The 25,129-nt window shown below is 40.2% G+C and overlaps 1 protein-coding gene across 2 annotated transcripts in view; it reads left to right on the top strand.

The window, feature by feature from the left end:
* LOC121909800 (kin of IRRE-like protein 3) overlaps positions 1-18,587 on the top strand; it is a 278,843-nt gene extending 260,256 nt beyond the window's left edge. The window contains exons 14-17 of one of the 2 annotated variants that reach the window (XM_042430522.1): positions 10,119-10,228; positions 10,988-11,074; positions 14,749-14,871; positions 16,435-18,587. In XM_042430522.1, the coding sequence (XP_042286456.1) occupies positions 10,119-10,228; positions 10,988-11,074; positions 14,749-14,871; positions 16,435-16,911 (797 nt within the window). In that variant the 3' untranslated portion in view covers positions 16,912-18,587. The remainder of the gene's footprint in view (positions 1-10,118; positions 10,229-10,987; positions 11,075-14,748; positions 14,872-16,434) is intronic. The other variant, XM_042430524.1, reaches the window with a different exon arrangement.
* The last annotated feature ends 6,542 nt before the right edge of the window (positions 18,588-25,129 follow it).

Raw genomic sequence — 25,129 nt, 5'->3', positions numbered from 1 at the left:
AAGAAGCATTTGTATGTCAATGTGGGGTTTCATGCAAGTTTTGTTGTCATTGTTTCACTGTACTGCTTACAGCTACATGATTTATTTGAGACATGCAGCAGTCCAGCAATATAGCTTCACTATGTGACTGTGGCCTCAGTACAATAAATAGATAAATATGGACACAGAGAAATGAAGACATTCACAGCAAAATCTCCAGTTATTTAATTAGTGTTCCATAGTTTAATTATTGCTCTAATTAGTTCATTAGTATGAATTAATTCTACGTTAAATGTAATTCATTACACTACCCAGGCAGTTACTTTGGGAGGCCTGAGGCAATTACATTTTTTGGCCTCTATTGCACAGTTAAAACATATAACAAGGCCACTTATGGGGTAAATACTTAATGGCCAGTGGTGTATAAGTATAAAATAATGTGTGGGTAATCTGTTATTATTGCTGTTAAACTAGCCACTTGTTGGCTGCTCGATGCTTATGACAGGCTCGACACAAAGCTGCTTTAAAATAAGCTTGGTTACACAAAGACATAATTAACTTTAGTTAATTAATTATCAGATAATTACAAGCCAACTATACATTCATCTGTTTATAAAGCAGAAATAATCAATGACAATTGTCATGCGAGTGTTTAGGGTGGAAGATTTTAAAACTCAATTAATTTGCATCTATTTAATGGTTAACTCCTCGGGCATTTTACATAGAGGGCAGTGCAATTTGGTAGAAATTATGAGAAAAAAATTAAGAAGAAAGTGTTCATTGGTTTAACAGTACACACTCATTACATTTGGGTTCATACGTAGTTGTTAATTTGCAAAAATTCTTGATGAATTAGACTCAGTTCTTTAACTGACAGAAAATACTTTCAGTGTGCAGTTTTGTTCGTCAAACATATTAGCATATTAGGTTTTTTCAATATACATTTAGCACAAAAACTAAGGAAATTTGTGTTTGGTAGATTATTTCTTTGTTGTAACAATGCTTCTTGTCAGTAAATCCTATATTGGAAAGCCTGTTTATTTCCCTTTAAAATGGTGCCACATTTGTAAGGAACATGCATTTGTGGGATGAGCAGCAGAGCTGAGTATGTGGGTTGCGCCCATGAAAAATTTGCCAAATCTTCTCTGCCAATGCCAAACAGCTTATTTTGCTGTTGCTACTGACTCTTGTTTTGAGCTTCTGGTACCCCGAGGTGCTGCCAATCAGGTGCCTGATTGGCACCTGTTTGGCAGCACCTGTGAGCATGGGCCCTGCTACAGTGGTCAGTAGGTGTCTGCTCCAAGAATCGGCATGCCACGCTTGACTGATCTGGATAAGGCCTATGCGATAGGGCAACTTCAAGCTGGTGTTCCGCAAAACCAAGTTGCGGCATTATTTGGAGTGAGCCCCAGTACCATCTCCAAAGTGAAGGCCAAGTTCCATATAACGGTTGATGTCAGAGACAGGCCACAAAGTGGGCATCCCACAAATACGACACTCCAAGAAGACCGTTTCCTCACCCTGTCAGCACTTAGGTACCGCAGGCTGTCTTCTACAGATTTGCAGTCAAGGTTTGTAGGACAATGGCCGACGGCTTTCTGCCCAGACAATCTGGAACGGACTGCAGCCAATCTCTGGTCTCATAGGGCTGCCAGGAGGCCTGCCATGACTGACCTGCAAACCCAACACATGCACTGGAACCTGAACATGTGGAGGAACGTTTTGTTCAACGATGAGTCCAGATTCTGCCTACGGCAGTTGGATCATAGGGTCAAAGTGTGGAGAAGACGCAGAGAACACTATGCTGATTGCTGCACCAACAGAGTAACATCTTTTGGTGGAGGCAGTGTGATGGTGTGGGGCGGCATCTCCCTCACTGGAAAAATGAGGCTTGTCATCATTGGAGGTAATCTCAATGCAGAAAGATATCGAGATGAGATTCTGCAACCAGTGGCAATCCCATATCTCCACAGTCTGGGACTGAACTCTATCCTCCAAGATGACAATGCTTGCCCCCACAGAGCAGGGTTTATCAGAGACTACCTCCAGAATTTGGGAGTGGAGAGGATGGAATGGCCTGCCAGCAGTCCTGACCTCAAACCCACTGAACACTTGTGGGATCAACTTGGGCGTGCTGTTCGTGCGAAAGTGACCAACACAACTATGTTGGCTGACTTGCGACAAATGCTGGTTGAAGAATGGGATGCCATCCCACAGGAGTGTGTGACCTGGCTGGTGACCAGCATGAGGAGGAGGTGCCAGGCTGTTGTGGCTGTGTATGATTCTTCCACACGCTACTGAGGCTTCTGTTTGTTAGATGAATAAATTGTTAAATTGCCAATATGTCTTGTTTCTTCAAACTTCAATCATCCAATCCACCAAACACCAAACAAGAGTCAATCAATCAATCAATCAATCAATCAATCAATTTTTATTTATATAGCACCAAATCACAACAAAAGTCATCTCAGGGCACTTTTCACATCGAGCAGGTCTAGACCATACTCTTTAATTTACAGAGACCCAATAATTCCCCCATGAGCAAGCACTTTGCGACAGCGGTAATGAAAAACTCTACCCTTTAATGGGTAGAAACCTCAAGCAGAACCCAGCTCTTGATGAGTGGCCATCTGCCTTGACCGGTTGGGTTGAGAGGGAGAGGGGGAGGGAGATGGGGGGACAGAATAACAACAATCATAACAATAACAATAACAGAAGCAATAGCCAGGGAAGGACACCAACAGGGCTGCAAAGGACCATGAAGGCTCGGCCTGCAACCCAGGGTTTCCTGCGAGATGAGAAAGCACAAAAAACTCTGGGGAAGGAGCCAAATTAGTAACATGCATTGATGTTACATGAATGCATACAGATGGAGAGGAGGAAGAGGAGAGAGGAGCTCAGTGCATCATGGGAAGTTACCCTGCAGTCTAGGCCTATAGCAGCACAACTAAGGGCTGATCCAAGGTGAGCCTGGCCGGCCCTAATTATAAGCTTTATCAAAAAGGAAAGTTTTAAGACTACTCTGAGAGGGTGTCTGCCCCCGGACTGAGACTGGAAGATGGTTCCACAGGAGAGGAGCCTGATAGCTCTGCCTCTTCTGCCTTCTACTTTTAAAGACTGTAGGAACCACCAGTAAGCCTGCATTCTGGGAGCACAGTGTTCTAGTGGGGTAATACGGTACTATGAGCTCTAAGATATGATGGTGCCTGATCATGAAGGGCTTTGTCAGTTAGGAGAAGGATTTTAAATTCTATTCTAGATTTTACAGGAAGCCAGTGTAGCGAAGCTAAAATGGGAGAGATATGATCTCTTTTTCTAGTTTTTGTTAGTACACATGCAGCTGCATTCTGGACCAGTGGGAGAGTCTTTATAGACTTGTTAGGGCAGCAATAATCCAGCCTAGAAGTAACAAATGCGTGGACTAGTTTTTCTGCATCTTTTTGGGACAGGATGTGCCTGATTTTTGCAATATTTCGTAAGTGAAAAAAGGTAGTCCTTGAAATTTGATTTATGTGGGAGTTAAAGAACATATCCCGATCAAAGATAACTCCCAGATTCCTTATGGTGGTGCTGGAGGCCAGGATAATGCCATCCAGAGTAGTTATATCATTAGATACTGTGTTTCTAAGGTGTTTAGGGCCAGGCACAATAACTTCAGTTTTATCTGAGTTTAGTAGTAGAAAATTGCAGATCATCTTTATGTCCTTAAGGCATGCTTGGAGTTTGTTTAACTGATTGGTTTCATCAGGCTTCATTGATAAATATAATTGGGTATCATCTGCATAACAATGAAAACTTATGGAGTGTTTCCTAATAATATTCCCTAAAGAAAGCATATACAAGGTGAATAGTATTGGTCCAAGCACAGAACCTTGTGGAACTCCATGTCTAACTTTTGCCTTCATGGAGGATTCATTGTTAATATGTACAAACTGAAATTGGTCTGATAAATAAGACTTAAACCAGCTTAATGCAGTTCCTTTAATGCCAATTAAATGTCCCAGTCTCTGTAAGAAGATGTGATGATCAATTGTGTTGAATGCGGCACTAAGATCTAACAGGACAAGTATGGAGAGAAATCCTTTGTCCGATGCAGTTAGGAGGTCATCTGTGACTTTCACCAGTGCTGTCTCTGTGCAATAATGTGCTCTAAATCCTGACTGAAAATCCTCAAATAAACAGTTGTTATGTAGAAAGTCACATAGCTGATAGAGACTGCTTTCTCAAGGATCTTAGAGAGAAAGGGAAGATTAGATATAGGTCTATAGTTGGCTAAAATGCCTGAATCAAGAGAAGGCTTCTTAAGAAGAGGTTTAATTACAGCTACTTTAAAAGACTGTGGTACATAGCCTGTTATGAAAGACAGATTGATCATATCTAGTAAAGAAGCGCTAACTAAGGGTAAGGCTTCCTTAAGCAACCTAGTTGGGATGGGGTCTAAGAGACTGGTTGATGGTTTAGCTGAACAAATCACTGAAGTTAGTTCAGGAAAGACGACTGGAGAAAAACAGTCCAAATATATAGGTTTTACAGCTTTTTCTAAGGTTCCTGTGTTTGGGGATAAATCAGTGCCTGTTGAGGGCAGGAGGTGGTGAATTTTGTCTCTAATAGTTAGAATGTTATCATTAAAGCAGCTCATACAGTCGTTACTACTGAGAGCTATAGTAATACATGGATCAATAGAGTTATGACTCTTTGTCAGCCTGGCCAAAGTGCTGAAAAGGAACCTAAGGCTGTTTTTATTCTCCTCTATTAATGCTGAGTAATAGGCAGCTCTGGCATTACAGAGGGCCTTTCTATATGTTTTAAGACTATCTTGCCAGACTAAGCGAGATTCTCCCACTTTGGTGGAACGCCAAATCCTTTCCAATTTTTATGATGTTTGCTTTAATTTGCGGGTTTGAGAGTTATACCATGGAACTAACCTCTTATGTTCTATTATCTTCCTTTTTAAAGGGGCGATGGAGTTGAGTGTTATTCGCAAATGAGCCTGTGGCACTATCAACAAGATTATCAATTTGGGTTTAGGTTGGGTTGGTCTAATTTCCTAAAAGTTGCTGCTGTGTAACTATTAATTCTTACGACATTTCTTTGAAAGGGCTATGGGAAATGTGCTCATTGAAGAGTTTTTAAGAAACAACCTAAAATGCTAATATGTAGTTTGACACACACAACTACACACTGAAAACTTCATATTTTTTGTCAGAGTTAAGAGTCAAATGTAATAAGATTTTTTGCAAATTACCATCTTCATATGTACCCAAATATCACAAATCGGCACTTACCAACTAAACCAACTTAAAACTTTTTCTGTTTTTTCATATAATTTGTACCAAATTACACCATCCTTTCTGTAAAATGCCCTAAAAGTTAATTGTTAAATATCTGGAAATTGCTCCCATAAATTAGTATAAAATTAACTCTGCCACCAGAACCGTGATACTGTATTGTAAAACACATTATGAATCAGTTTCATGGATAACATGCTTTCAAAGACAAATACATAAACCCTCTCCCTGGGGGATGTTGTGTGCCTTCTCTGATAAGTTATTTTTCACCTTTTGTTTCATGCTAATTTCAGGCAAAGTATTCTCTTTGTAACATTAAACCACTTAGCAATGTCATACCCAGGGATTGCTAGTTGATTAGTTTAATAGCCAAAGGTACTGGGAGAACATTCACAAAATGAATAACACAGCCTCCATTAATAAAGACTTTCTTTCTACCGTGTTTCAGAATGCCAAAAGAAAACTTTGACAGAAAGTAAAGAGGAAGTGCAGTAGACTCAGAATCATTTCATAAGCCTGTTGTTGCCTGTGTGAGCTCAAGTAAACTAATCATTGTGACAGGCCAGGCATTTTATACTCATACTCTTAGGCCAGCTACACACAGCTGCATTATTAGATTTCATATATTGATCCATATCGTACAGTGAGGTTGGGGGTCAAGTGAGTGTTGCCAAGATGGGATTCATCCAAGAGCTCAATAAATAAGCTACACTGCAGTAGGTTGGAAAGAGTGTTGTATATGCACCACAGTCTTCATTACCACCGTCAGTTAGATCTGAGGAAAGCTGCAGCTTTTGAAGCTGCCATGAGTGCATTAGGCAGGGATATGGAGTGATAGCCAACTGTTTTGCCTCCGGTTGCTGTGTTACTGTGTGTCTGCACTTCTTGTCTCCCGGCTTTTGACTGTTCCGTATAAAACAACTGCTTTTGGATTTTGGAACCTGGATTACCTGATTGATAGCCTATATCTTGGATTTGACCAACGCCTGGACTGAGACAATGATTTAAGACCACGGACTTGAAAGACCAAGGACAGTAACCAAGATGGCTTAGCTTAGCTAGCTTAGCCTAGCCATACACTGGACTGAAGTGACTGGACAAACACACTTCGTCAAACTTCACCTGTGTGTAGCAGGACCTCTGACTGTCTGTACTGGGATATATTCCTTCCTCTCGGCTGGATTGAACTCGGTCCGTGAACAAAAGAGGCTGGCTAGCCCGCTAGCTAGCCTGGACTAGCAAGCCTGGACTAGCAAGCCTAGCTTGATTGTGTTGCTGCTGGTAACCTAGCAGCGGTTGAAACTTTATTTTGGACTTGCTGCAGACATTGTCTGGTCTTCCACACATGTATTGCACTAGGCATACAGGATGGGACCAAAGAAGGTAAACACAATTACAGAAGAGGAAGTTGAAGACATAAAGAATTCTCTAAACTTTATGCCGGAAGAGATTGCAAATATCTCAAAACAACAGAAACTGATAATGGACATGATGGAATAAATAAAGGAACTGAAAAGACAAAATGTTGAAAAGGATAAAAAAAAATAACTATATTGGAGGGCCATGTGGCAGACCTGGAAAAATACTCCAAGATGAACGACCTAATTATCAGCGGCTTGGAAACCAGGCCCCAGTCATACACCAGGGCTGTGGCAGTGGATGGAGAGCCCACTGAGCCTGATCTGGACTCCCTTGAAGAGCAGATGATCACCTTCCTCGACAGCAAGGGGATAAAAATAGACAGCAGAGATATCGAGGCATGGCATCTTCTCCCCCCAAAAAACAAAAGTGTGAAACCAGCAATAATAATTCGCTTTGTGAGCAGAAAACAAAAACCAGCACTGCTCAAGCAGGGGAGAAAGCTGAAGGGTACCAATGTGTATCTCAATGAGCACCTGACAAGGAAAAATGCTGACATCGCCAGACAGGCACACATTGAGGAAACAAAACAGGATCCAATCAACATGGACATCTAACTGTAAAGTATTCATAAAACTGAATGGACCACCAGAAGAGGCCAAGTGCTGGCTGTCAAAGACATTGCAGAGCTGGACAAGTATCAGAGGTGACAACCCATGGGAGATCAGTAAAGGTAATAAATCTGCAAACTATGACAATCACAACCCATGACAAATGTCATCTATCTCCAACTGGAGATACTGATCAACAACAAGAACTGATATCTGAATATGAAACACTGGGACTGAAAACCTTTGAATTCACTGAACATAAAGGATGTGATATGGAAAATGATACTGATCCTGAGAACAATTTCTCCATCAACACACAGAGCCATTGCAAATACTATACTGAAGAACAGTTTAACAGAAATTTAAAAATGAATGGAGTAATATCAATTACACATTTCAATAGTAGGAGCCTGAATTCAAATCCTTCTAAGGTCAAACATTTAACACAACTGAACAAGCAATTCACTGCAATAGCAATCTCTGAGACTTGGCTTAACGAGTAACAAACTGCCATGGTTGACATAGAGGGATAAGAGATGTATTTTAAAAATAGAAATCAAAAAATGGGTGGAGGAGTTACCTTATACATCAACAAAAACTATAAAAGTAAATCTATTAAAAGCATGTCACAAGTAGTAGACAATATCATGGAATGCACCACTGTGGAAATAGAAATAGAGAAATCAAAAAACACACTAATGAGTTTTATATACAGAACTCCGGGATCATGTATTGATACATTTAGGGATAGTCTGTCTGGGATGTATGAGAACATAAATAATAAGAAAACACTTTTTGTTTGTGGGGACTTCAATATTGATTTATTAAACCCACTCGAACACAATACCACTACAGAATTCATCAATTCAGTGTACAGTATGAGCCTATACCCTTCAATTACACACCCAACCAGAATAACAACACACAGTGTGACACTAATTGATAGTATATTTACTAACGTAATTGATATTACATAAAATTATGTGTAAATGATATAATAATATATGAATTATTATATAAGGACTTTTTAAAGAAGAGAACAAAAGAAGCGGAACACAAATATAAGACATAAAAACAAATTGACAAGAAATATAAGAATCATTAAAAGGGATTACTAGAGTAATTTACTGGAGGACAACAAAAATAACATAAAAAAATACATGGAAAGTATTGAATAACATTATTAGAAATAGAACTGGGAAAACAGGATACCCAAACCACTTCCTAACCAAAACCAATAAAACTATTAATGATATGACCTTAGTCGCAAATGAATTTAATGAATTTTTTGTTGATGTTGGTCCTGGTTTGGCAGGAGAGATTGCAAACACTAGCAGTCAAAATTAAGTGGAAAGTAAAAATGTAAAAGAATCATTGTTAATACAAACAATTTTATTTGCGGATGACACAAATTTACTCTGCTGTGGGGATAACTTGGAATGACTTTTAAATACAATAAGAAATTAATTGAAGAAACTGAGGAGTTGGTTTGATTCAATTAAACTTACACTAAATTTAAGCAAAACAAAATTTATAATATTTGGGAAATGTCCAACTAACTCATGCAAGAAACTCATGATCAATGACGATGATGATCGAAAGTGTCAGAAATCAAATTTCTTGGAATAATAATAGACAATAAATTATATTGGAAGCCACACATAACTTATGTTAAAGCAAAAATATCAAATTAAACTGCAATATTATGTTAAGTCAAAGATCTCCTAAATCAACCATCAATATACACCTTGTACTGTTCCTTCATACCCCCATACATTACCTACTGTGTGGAAGTGTGGGGGAACACATACAGAACAAACACAGATCCAATCTTAACCCTTCAAGAAAGAGCCATATGAATCATAAATAAAACCACTGGGGCGGCTGTGGCTCAGAAGGTAGAGTGGGTCGTCCACTAATCACAAGATGGGTGGTTCGATTCCCGGCTCCTCCAGTCCCCATGTCGATGTGTCCTTGAGCAAGATACTTAACCCCAAATTGCTCCTGATGGCTGTGCCATCAGTGTGTGAATGTGTGTGAATGATTAGATTTCCTCTGATGGGCAGGTTGGGACCTTGCATTGTAGCCCCTGTACCCATTCAGCGTATGAATGTGTGTGAATGGGTGAATGTGACACATAGTGTAAAGGCGCTTTGAGTGGTTGGAAGACTTGAAAGGCGCTATACAAGTACAGTCCATTCACCATCAAAGAGAAGCAACAAACCCACTCTTCATCAAACTAAATGCACTCAAATGGTTGACTTCAAAACTATTCAAATCATGTACAGAGTAAAAAAGGTTGTTTCAAATGAGGGAAAGTAAGTACGATTTCAGAGGAATATGTATGTTCAAAAAATAATTGGTGAGTACAAATGCAAAACTTCATTGTATCACAATAAAGGGAGTTAATCTATGGAACAACTGTAGTGATGAAATGAAAACATGTAGAACATTAAGTAAGTTTAAACAAATCTTTAAAAATAACATATTGAACAGATATAGAATGGATGAATAAAGAGAAAATAATATGATGTAGTACAGTGTGTCTTTTTGACTTGTGTTGTTTTTGTTTGTTGTTATTGTTTCTATGCAAGCTATCTTTATTCTCTTGTGTTGTTTTGAATGTTTTGGCTTTGAATTGATTGTTAAGCATGACAAAAGGGGTAGAACTAGACTACACCCTTTTTGAACATAGAATGGTAATTATTTGTGGTGTTTACTGAAAGTTTGCTGTTATTTTTGTTTCACTGCCTATATATTTTATTTTATTATTTTAACATGTTCAAAATAAAAAATAATCTAATCTACTCTAATACAAGACCAATGCATCTATCAGCCTCTGCCAATCAACCACACTGTTCCATCTCTCCCTCTTCTGCAGATCTCAAAGGAGTGGTTTCAGCAAAAAATGACATTCAAGTGGAGATTGTCCACAAGGATCACAATGCAGCACGGGAGAATGAGGAGCATACGAGAATCAAACAGATGATGGTGAGTGAACACAGTTTGATGTTCTGGATGTGGCCTTTCAAATACTAATACAGGTTCTCTAAGGCTTTCCAATCTACTGTATTCACTATCACTGTTGGGAGGGTGACTTGAAAAGTAATAGGTTAACAATTACTAGTTACCCTGTTAAAAATGTAATAAGAAATGTAACTATTTTAATTACTTTATCAAAGTAATGTAATTTACTTACTCACACTTACATTTGATTACTTTTTGATTACTTTTGCTTAAAGCAATGTGCATTGATTTGGTTGGCAGATGAGAGGCGGTGCAAATTCAAACAAGAGAACCAATCAAAAACAATTCTCAAAACTTGTGCACATACTGCCAAATAAATGGAGCCTGTCTAGACATAGTGACAGCTCCTTGTAAGCCATCTTACTCTTGATGGTATTGCACTCAAATTTGTCCCAACGGCTTTGCTGACCCATGTTGTCCGGAAATATTTCAGAAGAAGGCATTCCTGCATGGCAGAATGGCAGATGCAAAGCAACAGAAAGTTATATTCTACATATAAGCTTTTCACCAAAAAGAATATATTTGGCTGTAAACCCTTTGTAATCACTAACATTTTGATTAGTAAATGTAATTTAAATACATATTTTTTCTCAGTAACTGTAATGGATTACAATTACATTTATTTTGTAACTGAGTTATGTAACGTTGTTACATGTAACTAGTCATTACCCAGCACTGTTCACTATGTATGACTTCTGACGACCCTGATTAACAATGATGCAGATTGACCATAGTGAGTTCCAGCAGGAGCCTGTGCTGAAGCAGCTAGAGGTGCTCCAGGAGGAGGAGAAGGAGTTCCAGCACATCAAGGTGGGTAAACGCCGAGAACATTCACAGCAAATGTCAACTACAGGGAATCCAGCAGGAAATCTAATTGTTCAGCTTTAGAGAGCCAATTACTTTTAAATTTACAAAGGCAGAGAGTGGCGTGTTAGCATCTCACTCAATAAGGAATGGATTGATTTTTCATTGCCAGTGAAACTGCTGTTTAATAAATATTATCTATATTCCAGAAAGACAGTAAGAATAGGTGAAAGGGTCAAAAACATACAATCAGGACATTATTACCTTTACTTCAGGTCACAGCAACAGCACACCAATCTTAATAATTCAAATATTAGCGTCTAAGAGATCAAATTTAAAGGAAGGCATGTATGTGATGTGCTGTTGTGTGTATCTTTGTATTTTGTATTTTGTATAATATGTTCTGTGTGATATTTGCTTTTTACTGTTTTGTTGTTGTGCTGTTGTATGTTTTGATTGTGGGGGACTGTGGATGTAAAGCCAGCTTTGAGCTAACTCCGGTGCAGTGCATCTTTTATGTTAAAAACTGTACACTGTCCCAATACATAAATACAATCACTATCACAGCATTCCTTTTTCCGAGAAATGCCCAAATCACAAGTAGGCAAGGGTATCTTTTGCTTGTCCAAAAAAACTGCCAAATTCAATTTGTCTAATAGTCTGCAGGTTGGGACATACATACAGGAGAGATAAACAAAGAGAGAAATAAATGGTTGCCTCTCCCCACTAATTTTCCAATTGAACCCTCAGGGAAAATTAGTAGGAAGAGGCAACCACTGATCTTACTTCTCCGCGGATGGAGTCACCGCTCTAAGCTCATTCCTGCCTGTCAAGCCCTCGTCTCATCGCTGCCACCAACTGGCATCTCTTCTGCTCTGAGTACCTCAGACGGGACCATGCAGCCACCACCCTGTGTGCACTGCTGGGCACTTTTTCCAACTCAGCGCTGACAAAAGTGGGACCACTATTGGCTGTGTGACGTCTCACTCTGCTGCAATGGAGGTCAAGATCGGTCCCCACGGCGAAGTTCACCACTTCATCCGGCCCTCTGCTGCTGCCGAACACTTTGGCTGAGACTCGCCATGCAGCTTCAACCTCTCATCTGTGTCTGCAACATCGCTGAACTCTGGATATCCGTCACAGACTTCAGTTCGCTATGATTTCCTGAAGGTTATGGCCATGGCAGTGGAATGTGTAGGGCTCTCTTTGCTCAGCACTGAGCTCATCTATGAGCGCTATGTTAGGTGCCATGTGGTGAGAGAGAAACACATTCCGTCTGACATAGGGACACTCAAAAGCAGATCTGTGTCTTGCTGCACTTGCTGGTACTGTTATTTATAGGACCAGCCAGCACAGCTTGTCTCCCCGGGTAATGAGGCAGCGAGTGGTGTTATATCCTCACACAGTAATAACACCTTGCACCTGCACATTGACCAGAATGAGGACGTTTCATATCTGCTTAGTGTCAGCACTCTCTCCTGCTGTTTTCGCCACTCTGCATGGGACTGGCATACATAGCTCAGTTTTAGGATAGTGCGGCCAGTGGCATTACTTCCTCCTTACCTGGGAGTCATGCTCAACCTCGTCAGTCTGTGGGCTGTTCTGTTGGAACCCAGATGGACAGCCCCGCACCAAGCAGTCCTCAGACTGTGGCAGGGAGTGGCAGTGACAGTTTTGATTGTCATGCATGTATTTGGGCTCATGGTATTAGGTCATCCAGTTGTTCACTGTGGCTCCTGCACATGCACCACCTGCAACAGTGGTTTGCCAGCCTGTTCTTGGATCCCAAGAGGCACAAGCACTGCTTGATGAACGTTCCCCCATCAGTGCAGGAGGACTTGCATTACCTGGGTCCTACCAGCATCTGTTGACAGCAACACTGCTGGGTCAAGTGATGTCCAACATAATGGTGTTCACAGATGCGTCCCTGATGGGGTAGGAGCACCTGTCTGGGGAGGATGATAGGTGGTGTGTGGCCTTCACAGGAAAACTGACACATCAGCCTCCTTGAACTTCAGGCAGTGCTCTTGGTTCTCCAACACTTCCTGACTCTGGTTCATGGGAGATTTGTTGGTGAGAACAGACAACCACTCCACAGATTCCTACATCAACAGGCAGGCCAGAGTCTGATCCGCAGCCCTGTTAAAGATGGCAGAGAACCTGTAGACTTCAGAACACCTCCTACCTCTGAGAGCCCTCCACATTCTGGGTCCAGAAAAGCGCAGCAGATTTTGAACCTGTTTGGGCGAGCAGATGTGGGCCTGTTCGCCAGTTAAAACAACACCCACTGTACACTCTGATTCTCCCTGAAACCATAGGACGACCCACCCTTGGAGGTGGATGCATTTGAACATGTGCCATGGCCAAGGAGGCTGCTTTATGCCTTTTCTCCTCTATGTCTCATTCCCCCTCGGTCAGAGAGAGTGAGACAAGAGAGACTGTTGGTCATCCTAATAGCCCTGGACTGCTGCTCAGTGCCGGAGTGCACAGAGATGACCAAGATATTGGCGGACCAGTCCTGGTCCATTCCCCAAGTATGGGGCCTCTGTCCTAGGAGGCACACTCAATAGGTGTGCTGTCCACGTTGGGCCAACCTCTCCAGGCCTGGCTACTGAGGGGGACAGGGTGATGCAGGCTGGACTATCTGCTCAGGTGATGCACACCATCCAAGTGGTGAGAGCAGGATCCACCATTTCTTGCTACATAGCTAAGTGGTTGGGATTCCAACGCTGGTGCAAGGAAAGGGGATTTAACCCCCTGACATGTGCAATGGGAGAGGTTCTCTCTTTTCTACAGTATCTGGCGGAAAAAGGGCTGTCTCATGCCACTGTTAAAGTGTATGCAGCAGCTGTTTCCTCCTGTCATGAGGGCTTTGATGACAGACCTGTCTTCGCCCACCCCCTCATGAAACATTTATTACAGGGGGTTAGGAGACAACAGTTGGTGATGCGTGCCTCTGCCCCTCAGTGGGAACTGCTGCTGGTGCAGCCCCCACAACATGGCACCCGCGTCACTTTCTCATCTTACAGCTAAACAGCACACTAAAGTATGTTTCTGAAAACATTTGAGGCATAAAATAGGCAATGCAGTAACAGAATCATGATTCATATTTGATCAACACAGCCTAGGTCAATAGCCAATAATGCAGAAAACAAAGAATAAACCTACACAAATTTTAATACCGTCTGAAAGAATGGTTTCTTGTAAATAACTAATTTTGGACAAAAATGTCAGATAGAACCTTATAATTCTAGAACCTTATTTTAAAAAAATAACTAACCAACAAGAAGAAAGTGTGATGTGTATGAAGTGCATGAGGGCAGCCACAAGTCCTTCTGCCTACTAATATACAATACCATAGTTAAGTGACTCTCATCATAGCAGCAATCCACTTTCTTAAATGAGCTGGTATACCTAATTAACTGGCTACTGAGTACATTTACAAACCACTTATGAAATGAAACCTACGGTATACTTTGTTTGTCTGTTCTCTGTTTGTAAGAAACAGGGTCAAGGTCCTTAAGCTAGGTGGGATGCTTACTAAGTATGTTGTTACAAATTAGCACATTTTTTTATTTAGCTGTGCATTCACTAAGACTACAAATATAAATGAACCCAGATGATGCTGTTTTTGCATGTGTTTAGCATGTCCGGAGCACAAACTTGAGTCTTTTCTGCAGTTGAATTTGGAATACCGGTTGAAGAGAAGACACTTTTGGATCTGCAAGCGTGTATTCATCCTGGCTATATGTGAGGAAATAAGAGTTAAATATCCTGATGTTGTCATCTCAACAAAAAGATCAGTGAGTTCAGAGATTTTTGGTACAACTTTTAAACTCCTGTCACATAATTGTTTTTGTAAACAGATAATATAACGGTCTATCTAATAACTAACTGGCTGCTTCAATCATGTCACACTGGACTGGAGCTGCTCAGCCATTAAAAGTCAGAAAAATATGTAGGGAGGACCTGAAGAAAACAGAAGGTAAAGTCCTGTGGGAAATAACAAACTGTTGCATGTTTTTGTTGTTGTGTTGCTCAGCAGAGAGCTCCACTAAAGTCATTTTGTGAACTTTTAAACTGTATCTCTCTTTTTCTCTGTTTCTCCCTGCTATAGTCTCTCTCTTTTTGTTTGTGCGCACTAAAACAGTGACACAGATTTTACCTGCTTTTCCCAGATGTTAAATTTCAGCCAAAGGTTCCTCTGCAGCAGTGGTTACACTGTGGTGATAAGTCATGTGCAGTGACTATTTGTATGAATTTCCATTCATACAAATGTTTATCCTCCCTCTAAACAGGAATTCCGTAAAATACATATTGCATGAGCCCAAACACGCAATTTTCAGCTTTGCTGCTTCTCTTCTAAAATGCAATACTGCTGTTTATCACCAAAGAAGAGGTTACAAATCCTTAGTAAATATCCCCCTTAGACTCCATGCTCCATGTTAAAATCCACAGTGTAGTTACTGTGATGCCTTCTCTCTGATCCAGAATCCAGGTTTCACCTAGGGAACACAGAGCTTCTCCCCTTTTATTTTATGTGAGAGGGCTTTTGCTACTTACAGAGCAGTTTATGACATTAAAAATGCATTTAGTCAAAGCAAGTTTAATGAGAGGAAATTTGTTCCATAAAAAGGTTGTGATGGAGGAATGTATGTTCAGCTGCCATTGTTCTATTTAGATCTATTTCCGCCTTTAATACACTAGTAAACACCTACATAGTGTATACACAAGACTTTACAGTATTGTTCTAGTTATATGTTAGTAAGATATGTGACATAGTTTTTAAAAACCCACAGCCTGACTTTCTGTTTAGACACTTGTGTTGTACAGTTCTTTCTTCTAATCCTTTAGCTCTTGCAATTTTTTGTGATGAGAATTATCTCTATTTCCAAGGTTAGATATGTCATGCACTGATACGTTTTCCTTGTCACACTTGTTCTACCTGCTAATACCATTCTTATCATATTTCTATCTTGTGATTCCTGGTTGATTTGCTTTCTTATAGTGTACATATTCTGCAGCCAGCTGTCTTTTTCTTCTTTTTCAGACAGTAACAGTTTATGTCAGCAATCATATGAGAGAGAGAAAGAGCAATGACAGACAATCTTGTGTATTATTTGACAGACAATAAAATCTATCAATATATCCTGAAACATACGGCACAAACAAGGATACTACAGAGTAACAGGCAGATGACTCACCACGAAAGCTGCTTTTTCATGTTGTACAAATTAGCCTGTTTTTTCATTTCTTGTATTCATCATCCCATTTTCTAATTAGTGTTAGCAGGTCTACTTTTGGTCCACAGATGAGAAAGTGAGAAAATACTAAATGCTCATTTTTTCTTCTTCTGCATGTAAAAGGACCCCACAAATGGCTACTACAGTGTCAGCACCTTCAACGAGCACCATGTCAGCCCCGCCATGTCCCCGGCCCCCAGCCAGACTCCTGACATAGTACAAAGCCCACCCGCTGGAACTATGACCATCGGCAAGCAGCGGGTGCCCACTGGCATGTCCTTCACCAACATCTACAACACCGTGGGTGCCGGTCCCAACCGCCTGTATGACTACAGCCAGCGCTTTGTCCTGGGTATGGGCAACAGCTCCATTGAACTATGTGAACGGGAGTTTCAGCGGAGCTCACTCAGTGACTCTAGCTCTTTCATTGACACACAGTGTGACAGCAGCGTCAGCAGCTACAGCAAACAGGACGGCTACGTGCAGTTCGACAAGGACAGCAAAACCTCGGCCTCATCCTCCTCCTACTACTCACAGTCCTCCTCCCAGAACTCAGAACTTGCCAGGCCTCTGCAGAAACGCATGCAGACCCATGTCTAACAGCTCGTGGGACCTTGTCTGGGATAATGAAGATGGAGGGGATGTTCCAAGGAGTCATCTTACCTACACAAATGAGATGCTTTTTCAGTGCTTATTTGGTATTCTAGCAGAAGGACAAAAACATGGTTTGTAGTCACCAACTTTTGAAGCTAAACCTTGATGGAGCAGCACTTCTTAATTATGAGCTAACTTAAAAAAAAAAATTGATGACAATCATTTGTTTGCTTTCTCCACTCATAAATTGCCAACAAATGCAGTGGTTTGCTGCTGTCCCCAATTTTCTTCCACTTTACAGACTGCCTTGACACATGCACCTAGGTGCAGACTGATGGTTAGTTACGGTGAGAATATCAGACCAAAAAAATAAGAGAAAAAATTACAAGCATTTTTTTACTAATGAGAAAACTCTGGATGTTTTTTTCTGGTGAGCACCTCAGAGGAAAAAACTGACGTGAGCTGTTATAGCAGCAAGCTCTGGTAGGTGTCACTCATTTCCTGAACATCAGTTACCACAACATCTTGGCAACTTTTAATGTTAACTACATTAGAAATGGGGTCTCTTTTGTATAATGTGCTGTATGTTGTTTTGGCTCTTAAATGGCTATTATTTTTCAGACATTGTGAGAATTTTTTTGACCTTTCCTTTGTGTATGCTTTGCGAAGGATCATTCTTCATGAACTGATCACAGAATGCACGGAGAGGTGGACATGTCATCTTGCGCAATACACACACAAAGGCGACCTTCCGATGCCTTCGTTCAGTTACCTTCTGCTTTAGAAAGGCATTATTTTCCACTATTTTTCTCTCCTGAAAGGATCTTATGATGTTTACAAGTGTAGCGCAAGGGTACTGAGATATGTACTTTCCCATTTAATGTGAGACACTTGCAGCTTGTGTGTGTACTGTAACTCTAAGAAGCACTTTCTAGCTGCCAGAGTAGGTTCCTCATTTCCATATTTGGCTGTTACACTACAGCTCTGTAATATCCAGCATTTGGTGTACTGTGATTTGACTACTGAATGGCAAGGGGTGAGGATAAAGTGAGATTATTTCTGTCTGGCATTTCTGATCTTTTGGGGACTTCGATGCCCACTGTTTTAAGTGAGCCAGGATGGTAGATCTAGATACAAAATGCTATCATTAGTTTGAAGCCTGACAATTAAAACAGCTTCACTCAAGAACAATGGCTATAAAAAGATGAGCAAACACATATACTACCACAATTATCAGTTTGAGTACTTCTATGAGGAAATGAAGATAAGCCTATCTGAAATGATCAAGGCTGCCACACAATAAAATCATGCTGCAACAAGTGGATCCAAAGGGCAGTCAGCCAATACAAATGACAGACAACACTAGCATGACACCACTGAAGAAAACCAAATAAGGTTAAAGATTGTCAGGAAGGGATTTGAATGGAGTGAAGAAAGCACAAAGTGGTACATGACATAGCTACCCATGTTCTACAAATGAATATAACTGATTAGCATGGGTTGATGTACTGTCATAACTAAGCAAGTACAGATGTATTAGGCTCACTCTTACTGTGTAAAAAAAATAATGGCATCACTGTCATGTTTGGAAATCCTACCTTACATTTGGGATTTCTGTTGTGAACATATATTACTGTACTTAAAGAAAGATTTTTTGCCAACATTGTGTTTTGATTAAAGAAAACTACAATATACCTCATTGCAACTTGATTGGAGTCATTTTTCCTGTGTGGTCTATGTTACAGATTTTTGATTTAATGCTGTTGCTTGAATTAATTTTGCAATGCAATTAATTTTTTAAATCGGGAACTAGAAAGACAAACTCTCTTTGTAATGCTCTCTGTGACACGCTGTAAGGCATTCCCTGCCCACAAACTCCTCTATCACGACTACATGTGTATACTTTAACCTGCCCCTATCCCTATCCCTAAGAGTCTACAGCCATGCTAGCACCTCTGTGAGGCTGTACTTAGGCACAGTGGTGCTTTGAGCTAAATGCTATGCTGATCACATGGTAATATGTTTACCATGTTCACCATCTTAGTTTAGCATGTTAGCATGTTAACATTTGCTAACTAGACAAATTTGGACCTGATGATGGCATTAGATGAACAGTCAAAGGATTATCAAAGTTATTACAATTCATCCTGAGATGATGAACATGAATCCAAACTTCATGGCAATTTGTCCATTAGCTGTTGAGATATTTCAGTCTGGACCCAAGTGGTGGACTGAGAGACTGACGAATCGCAGATCAACAACACCATCCATGCAGCCATGCTGCTAGCTTGTCTAAAAAGTGTTTACAAATTTATAGGTTATATATGTAGAATTCTGAAACAGTTTACATGTATTAATTGTTTTTTATTGCCAATGAGTGAACGTGTAGTAATGTAATGTAAAAAATGAGACCTGTCTGTAACAGCCTGTGGACTGATTTCTATGTGAAAGACCCAGGCTGGATTTTCCGCTAAAATCCAACGGAAGTGATGTTTTTGCACGCTCCTCAGTGCTTTGCCTCTCTCCCGCTCATGTCAACAAAGACACATGGCATAACGACACAACACAACAAAAACTATGCTATCCAACTAGAAACACCGTGCAGATATTAGCTCTCCAGCTAATGAAACAGCTAGCTGCCTCCGTCAACCACTACATAAAGGCCATGCTCTTTGAGGGAGCTCTCAAAGAATGCATGAATGAAACAGCTGATACTAATCAGCTGTTTCATTCATCAAGGGCTCATTCACAACTGTGTGGCTACCAGCTGACTAGTAACGTCCAATCATTTTCATGCAGGTGTTCAGTGGGGCTATGACACTTCTCACTCTCACTCTGCTGATACAATCATGCCAACCATGTTTGCTGCTGCAGCTCTTCCTCCACCCTGACCTCCACATTATGTGCTATATTGGTTATTTTTATACATCTTTACCAAGATATATTCATTATAAGGGGATTAGTTCTCCAGCAGAATCCTTGTTGCTGCACAGATTCTTTGAGAGCTCCCTCAAAGAGCAGAGTCTTTTCCGTCAAATCTGAAAATATTTGATATAGATGTCTAGATGGAGGCAGTTCCACAAACTGATACCGGAGATGGGCCTCCTGCAAAGTGTTAACACTGGCCACATAAAGCTTGCACAGACATTGTAGTAATGTCAACTGAGAGCAACAAGAATATGAAATTTTCAACTTCTTCCTCCCTTATTTTCAAAATATATTTTTTCAAAACACAAATTCCAGGTTTCAAAGCAGTTTTAAGTTATTTTTCTGTTACTATGGTGGTAAATGAAGTACAGGCATGTTGGAACCTTTGTTTACAAGGCAATTCTAACCTCTAGTTCCTACCTTCCTGAGATGTTGCACCTCTTCCTGCTGTAATCTTGTTTACCAGACACGCTTTGTGAGTTTGTGTCTTGAATCCCAAGGATCAGCAGGTGGAATCATGCTCAACACAAACATGCATTTAGAGAGGCTCTGTTGAGCTTCCCTGTGTGTCTATGCCAGCTTCCTGTGCATGATAAAGACCAGAACAGCATGTGAATAGATATAGAGTAATGCACAGTACATAGGAACAAAAGACAGACAGACAGACAGACAGACTGTAATTCTAATTGGTTGTTTTGTGCCTGTCTTATCATGACATCACACATTACATCAGTGTTGTTGACTGCAGGATTCATCAGGATGAACTAAAGACTACATTATGCCCTCAGTTAGAAAATATATTTACATTTTATTCTAAATGTTCTACACCCTGATACATTCAGGCTTTTTGGCCTTTACAGTATGTGCATGTTTTCACACTGATATTGAATTAGAATATTAGAAGTAAAGGTTGGCTTAAAACAGGGGAAACAGCCTATCAAGCCTCAAGGAAGGCAAAGGACCCAAATTCAGAGCAGTGGTCTAGGACACAGGATTATGTCTCCACTGAAGACCAAACAAATTATAAAAGCATACAAGGAAACATGAGAAGGCTGACTACTCATGTGCAAGGGAAACTAACAAATAAGCGGAGACTAACTGGGGCAGGCAGACAAGACACACAAAGGGGACCATTGCTTAAGGGGGGGGGGGGGGGGGGGGGGGGGTTACTAAATGGTGCATGGGAAACACATTGATGACATCTGCTGGACAGGTAGGACATTACACCCAGAACACAAAGACAGGGATAAAACACAAGGAGTGATGTAGAGGAGGGAGAGAACAGGTGTGGCAGTGACAAAGACATTTTTACAGTCTATTTGCTCAATTCTCTTTTTGTCCATATCAGTACCCTGTAGGAATGGTGACCACTGTGGTGCCTTTCACTGATTGTTTGACCTTGTCCACTTCCCGTTGACACTTGGTAATATATAGCACAATATGTAACACGGGTACTTGCAGAGCAGGGTCTGAGGGAAGCTGTGGACTGAAAATGAAATAAATCTTCACTTGAGTGGCCTAATAATTAGGATTAATAAATAATGAGTCATTATGAAAAAAGGAAGATATAAGGTATTGCAGATAGGTTACTTTCATTAATGTTTCCTTTTTCAGCTTTTTACTTACATTTATAAGATGTGCCCCTTGAATACACCAGTGTTTAGTCATGACATCTGACAATAAATCAAATGTTCTGATTGAAGGACACAGTTCATTAAGCTTGTTTAATATCTCCATTTTGCTGTCTAGAGAACATTAGGAAACATGATTGTTGGACCTGCCGGTTTTTATGGTTTAGCAGTTAGCCTAGCTTGCACTCCTCCGCGCTTGCCCCTGTCACACCGCTTTCAGTGTTTCCTCTCCAAGCAAGGCCATAGTTTAGCTCTCCCAGCTAGTATTTTTTTTTTATAGCAAAAGTCTTTGTTATGAATGTCCAAAGGCAAATCAACAGAATCCTAACCTACATGCACTATGCTTTGTTCACCTCTGATTGATTTTGCTTAGGGTTGGAGCGTCTTGAATGAGATCACTGTGTCAGGTATGCAGTCACAGCTATGTGGAAGCCCTAGCCTGTTAGGCAGAGTCTTAAGTGTTGCCTAATAGACTCTTGCAGATTACCCATCCTGTTCAGGGTAAACGAGTGGACAGCAGCATGGCAGATGTAATGGACACCTGGTATATGAGCATTACTCCACTTTCTAAATCAAATGACATTAATTAATCTAACCTGCTATGGATGTCTGTTAGGTTTATTTGCTTGTATGAAAACTTCTGCTGGCCCACTCTTATCGCCTCTCCAGAGGTATGAAATTTCATCTTCAGAATATTTTTAAACAAAGCCCGTCAATATCAGCCAGTAGACTTTTACATGGGAGGCAAACTAGGCAGAATTTCCTGGTTTATGATATTTGCTTTTCTTTTAATTAATGAAAGGTTGAAGGCAGGCAGGGTTTGGACCAAGGGAAATCAACTGATGACATTTCCTGCTTCCAGCCTTGAGGGAAAGCAGCATGTGATCCATGACCAATTACCTTCAAGGGCCCCTTTCCTCCTTCCCTTAGCTCCACAAAGTTAATTTATTCATGTCAAGCTCTGACAAAAGCGTTTTCCCTCTTTTGACTTTTAACTTCTATTAATGGCCATAATTGAGGCCTTTCAACTTGCTGCACTCACTATCTTTCAGACTGATGAGCACACATATATAATGATCTTTACAACATACATACATTTGTGGGATTTTCTGCCCCCGTCCTTCCCCATCTCCCTTTTACTAATTAGCTCATATGGCTGATGACTTCTTGTCAGATGTTGTGTTGGGCTGCAGTGCATTGTGTGGTCTTGCCTCCACAGTTAAGTCCAATGAGTCGTGCTGTGTTTGTGTGGATGTTATGATGCACTTTCATCAATCCATCCCTCCTTCATTCCACTGAAGAAGCCTTTGCGACCCATTCAATTACCAGCAGCATCTCTCCAGCTGTTAATCTCACACATATATGGTAGGCAGAGTGCATCTGGAAGAGATGTCAGTAAATGGCTGTGAACGCTCATTTAGAAAGCCGATCCTAAGTGAAAATCCTCCAAAGGGAGTAAAATCTGTTTTGTTTTTTTTTTTTTTTTTACAAATATTTGTTTCATACAAATACTTAATAAATTATTTGTTTTCGGAAAGAAAAAAACCCATGTCAAATATCAGTGCACAGGTTGGTTACATCGCTATCTTAGTCTCTCCTCTGCTCTACTGTTACGTCTATCAGCAGGTCTCAACAAGGGGAGTCAAATCCAACCTGTTGTTCCTCTTCTCCTTTCCACAAAGTTAGATTGTAGTAGCAGTAAATGAAAAGTGCAAAGCAAGAATCGCGGTCTCTGTGTTATGGGTGTATAAACAGGTAGAGGTCTGTCTGCAATGAGGCAATATCTAAAGTTTTAGCTCTGTAGTCAGCGCAGTTGTCTATGATCTGGGAGACTCCAGTTCAAGACCCGGTGTGGGGACCTCCTTCATAAGGTAGTTTATTCATGAACACTTATTATAACGCTTTCATTTTCTAAAATTAAAACTGTAATAAAAACAAAAACTGGATTTCTCAGCCTCTTTCATCTTTTATTCGAATACAAATACACATAATTTTGCTGCCTGAACAAATACAGATACAAATACAAATACTGGGCCCTCTGCACATCCATACTGATTATACAGCAAAGCTGAGAGGTGAGGGAAGGGAGGTCTGCTGTTGACACTTCTTTGTGTAATTTGAAATTAATCACAGAGTGCTGATTTGTTTAGGTTGAATGTCTATAAAAAGGGGTGTGCTTTATGTTATGCTGTGCTGCACTGGAAATGACAAAGTAGTATTATTCCAGTAGTTGGTAAGGTGATGCTCTCTCTTCTGTGGGTGTTTCTCTTGGAGCTCTAATTTGTAAGGTTACTTACCTGTGTAGTGAGAAATGTGATTATTGTTGCCTTCTAAAGGAGGGGATACAGTAAGGCAGAGGTTGATATATGCCATACATATCTGTAGCTATTTGAGGTGATGTTGCTGAGTGAGTGTTACAGTCAATTTTGGCAAATTGGAAAATAATCATTTGAATTTGAATAATTAATTTGAATTAAAACACTGAACAAAGATGAGGCTTAGTGCAACAAACAAAAGATTTTGACTTGATCCACAAAAGGTAAAGTCCCTATACTGGGGACACTTCATTTTAGGGGTCCAAAAATTTCATGGTAATTTCATGGGAGGTAGGTGACAATTGGCAAGTAATTTCCAACTAATTTTTGCCTAATTTCTGCTGATCATGCCAGCTTAACTTCCTGGCCTGATAATAATGTCTTCACTCCACACAAGTTAAAAGCCACTTTTTATATTTCAAGACTACAATAATAAAGAAATAAATTTTACAGAGAAAAAAACCCCAAAACAAATAAATAACAATCTGATGTCTTTAAAAAGGCATACAACCACTCCATCACAGTGTTTTTTGGCCAACGAGTGGTTCCACTCGATGAATCTGACGTTCATCTTAAGAGCTGAGAGAGTTCAGTTCTCCTTGAAGCAGTGGATGTTCTCCTTATAAGAACACCAGGCTCTCTTAATGTGTTGTGTATACGACTGTTCTGTGCATGCACAAAGTGTCACCTATGGTTGACATGATAATGGATGTAATCACCTTGCAACAGTCTTTGATATGCTCTCCAACAAGCTGTGATAAAAACAAAACTAATAAAAACTAAATACTGAAAACTAAACTGAAGCTAAACTAAATTGGAAATTACATAATTGAAAAGAGAAAACTGTAATAACCTGTGTGTGTGTTTAAATATATGTTTACTTTATGTCTAACGATCACCAAATCATGGCCGTAAGGCAAATGTAACCTGTGTGTAACTTTCCCCTTGTGGTAGGGAATCTATGCTGCTGATCCTGGGTATAGTATCTACAGTATCTAAATCTGGGGTTCTCTAAAGTATCTTAGACCCAAGATCCTACAGTTCAGTCGGATTACAAGTTCACTCAGTTGTCTAGGTTCATGAAATTCACTAGGTAAATAAGGAGATTGGTGGTAGCAGTCTCTACAAAGAGAGAAGTAAGCTCTCCAGCCCACACAAAACATACATGACCACTAACTCAAGAAAAATAATGGAAAACATATTTATAAAGGCATTCTGTCCTTTTTCATTTTCCTGATAGCTTCTTTTTATATATTCAAAGCATCTCTTAAGAAAATAATGTCTTTGTTTGATGCAAATCTTCAACTCAATCATACCACAGAGATAAAATTAAACACAAATAAATGTACA

Source organism: Thunnus maccoyii, chromosome 13, assembly GCF_910596095.1.
Source record: "Thunnus maccoyii chromosome 13, fThuMac1.1, whole genome shotgun sequence".
Lineage (NCBI taxonomy): Eukaryota > Metazoa > Chordata > Actinopteri > Scombriformes > Scombridae > Thunnus > Thunnus maccoyii.
The sequence above is the reverse complement of the archived record's forward strand: the minus strand, read 5'-3'. Positions and strand labels throughout refer to the sequence as shown.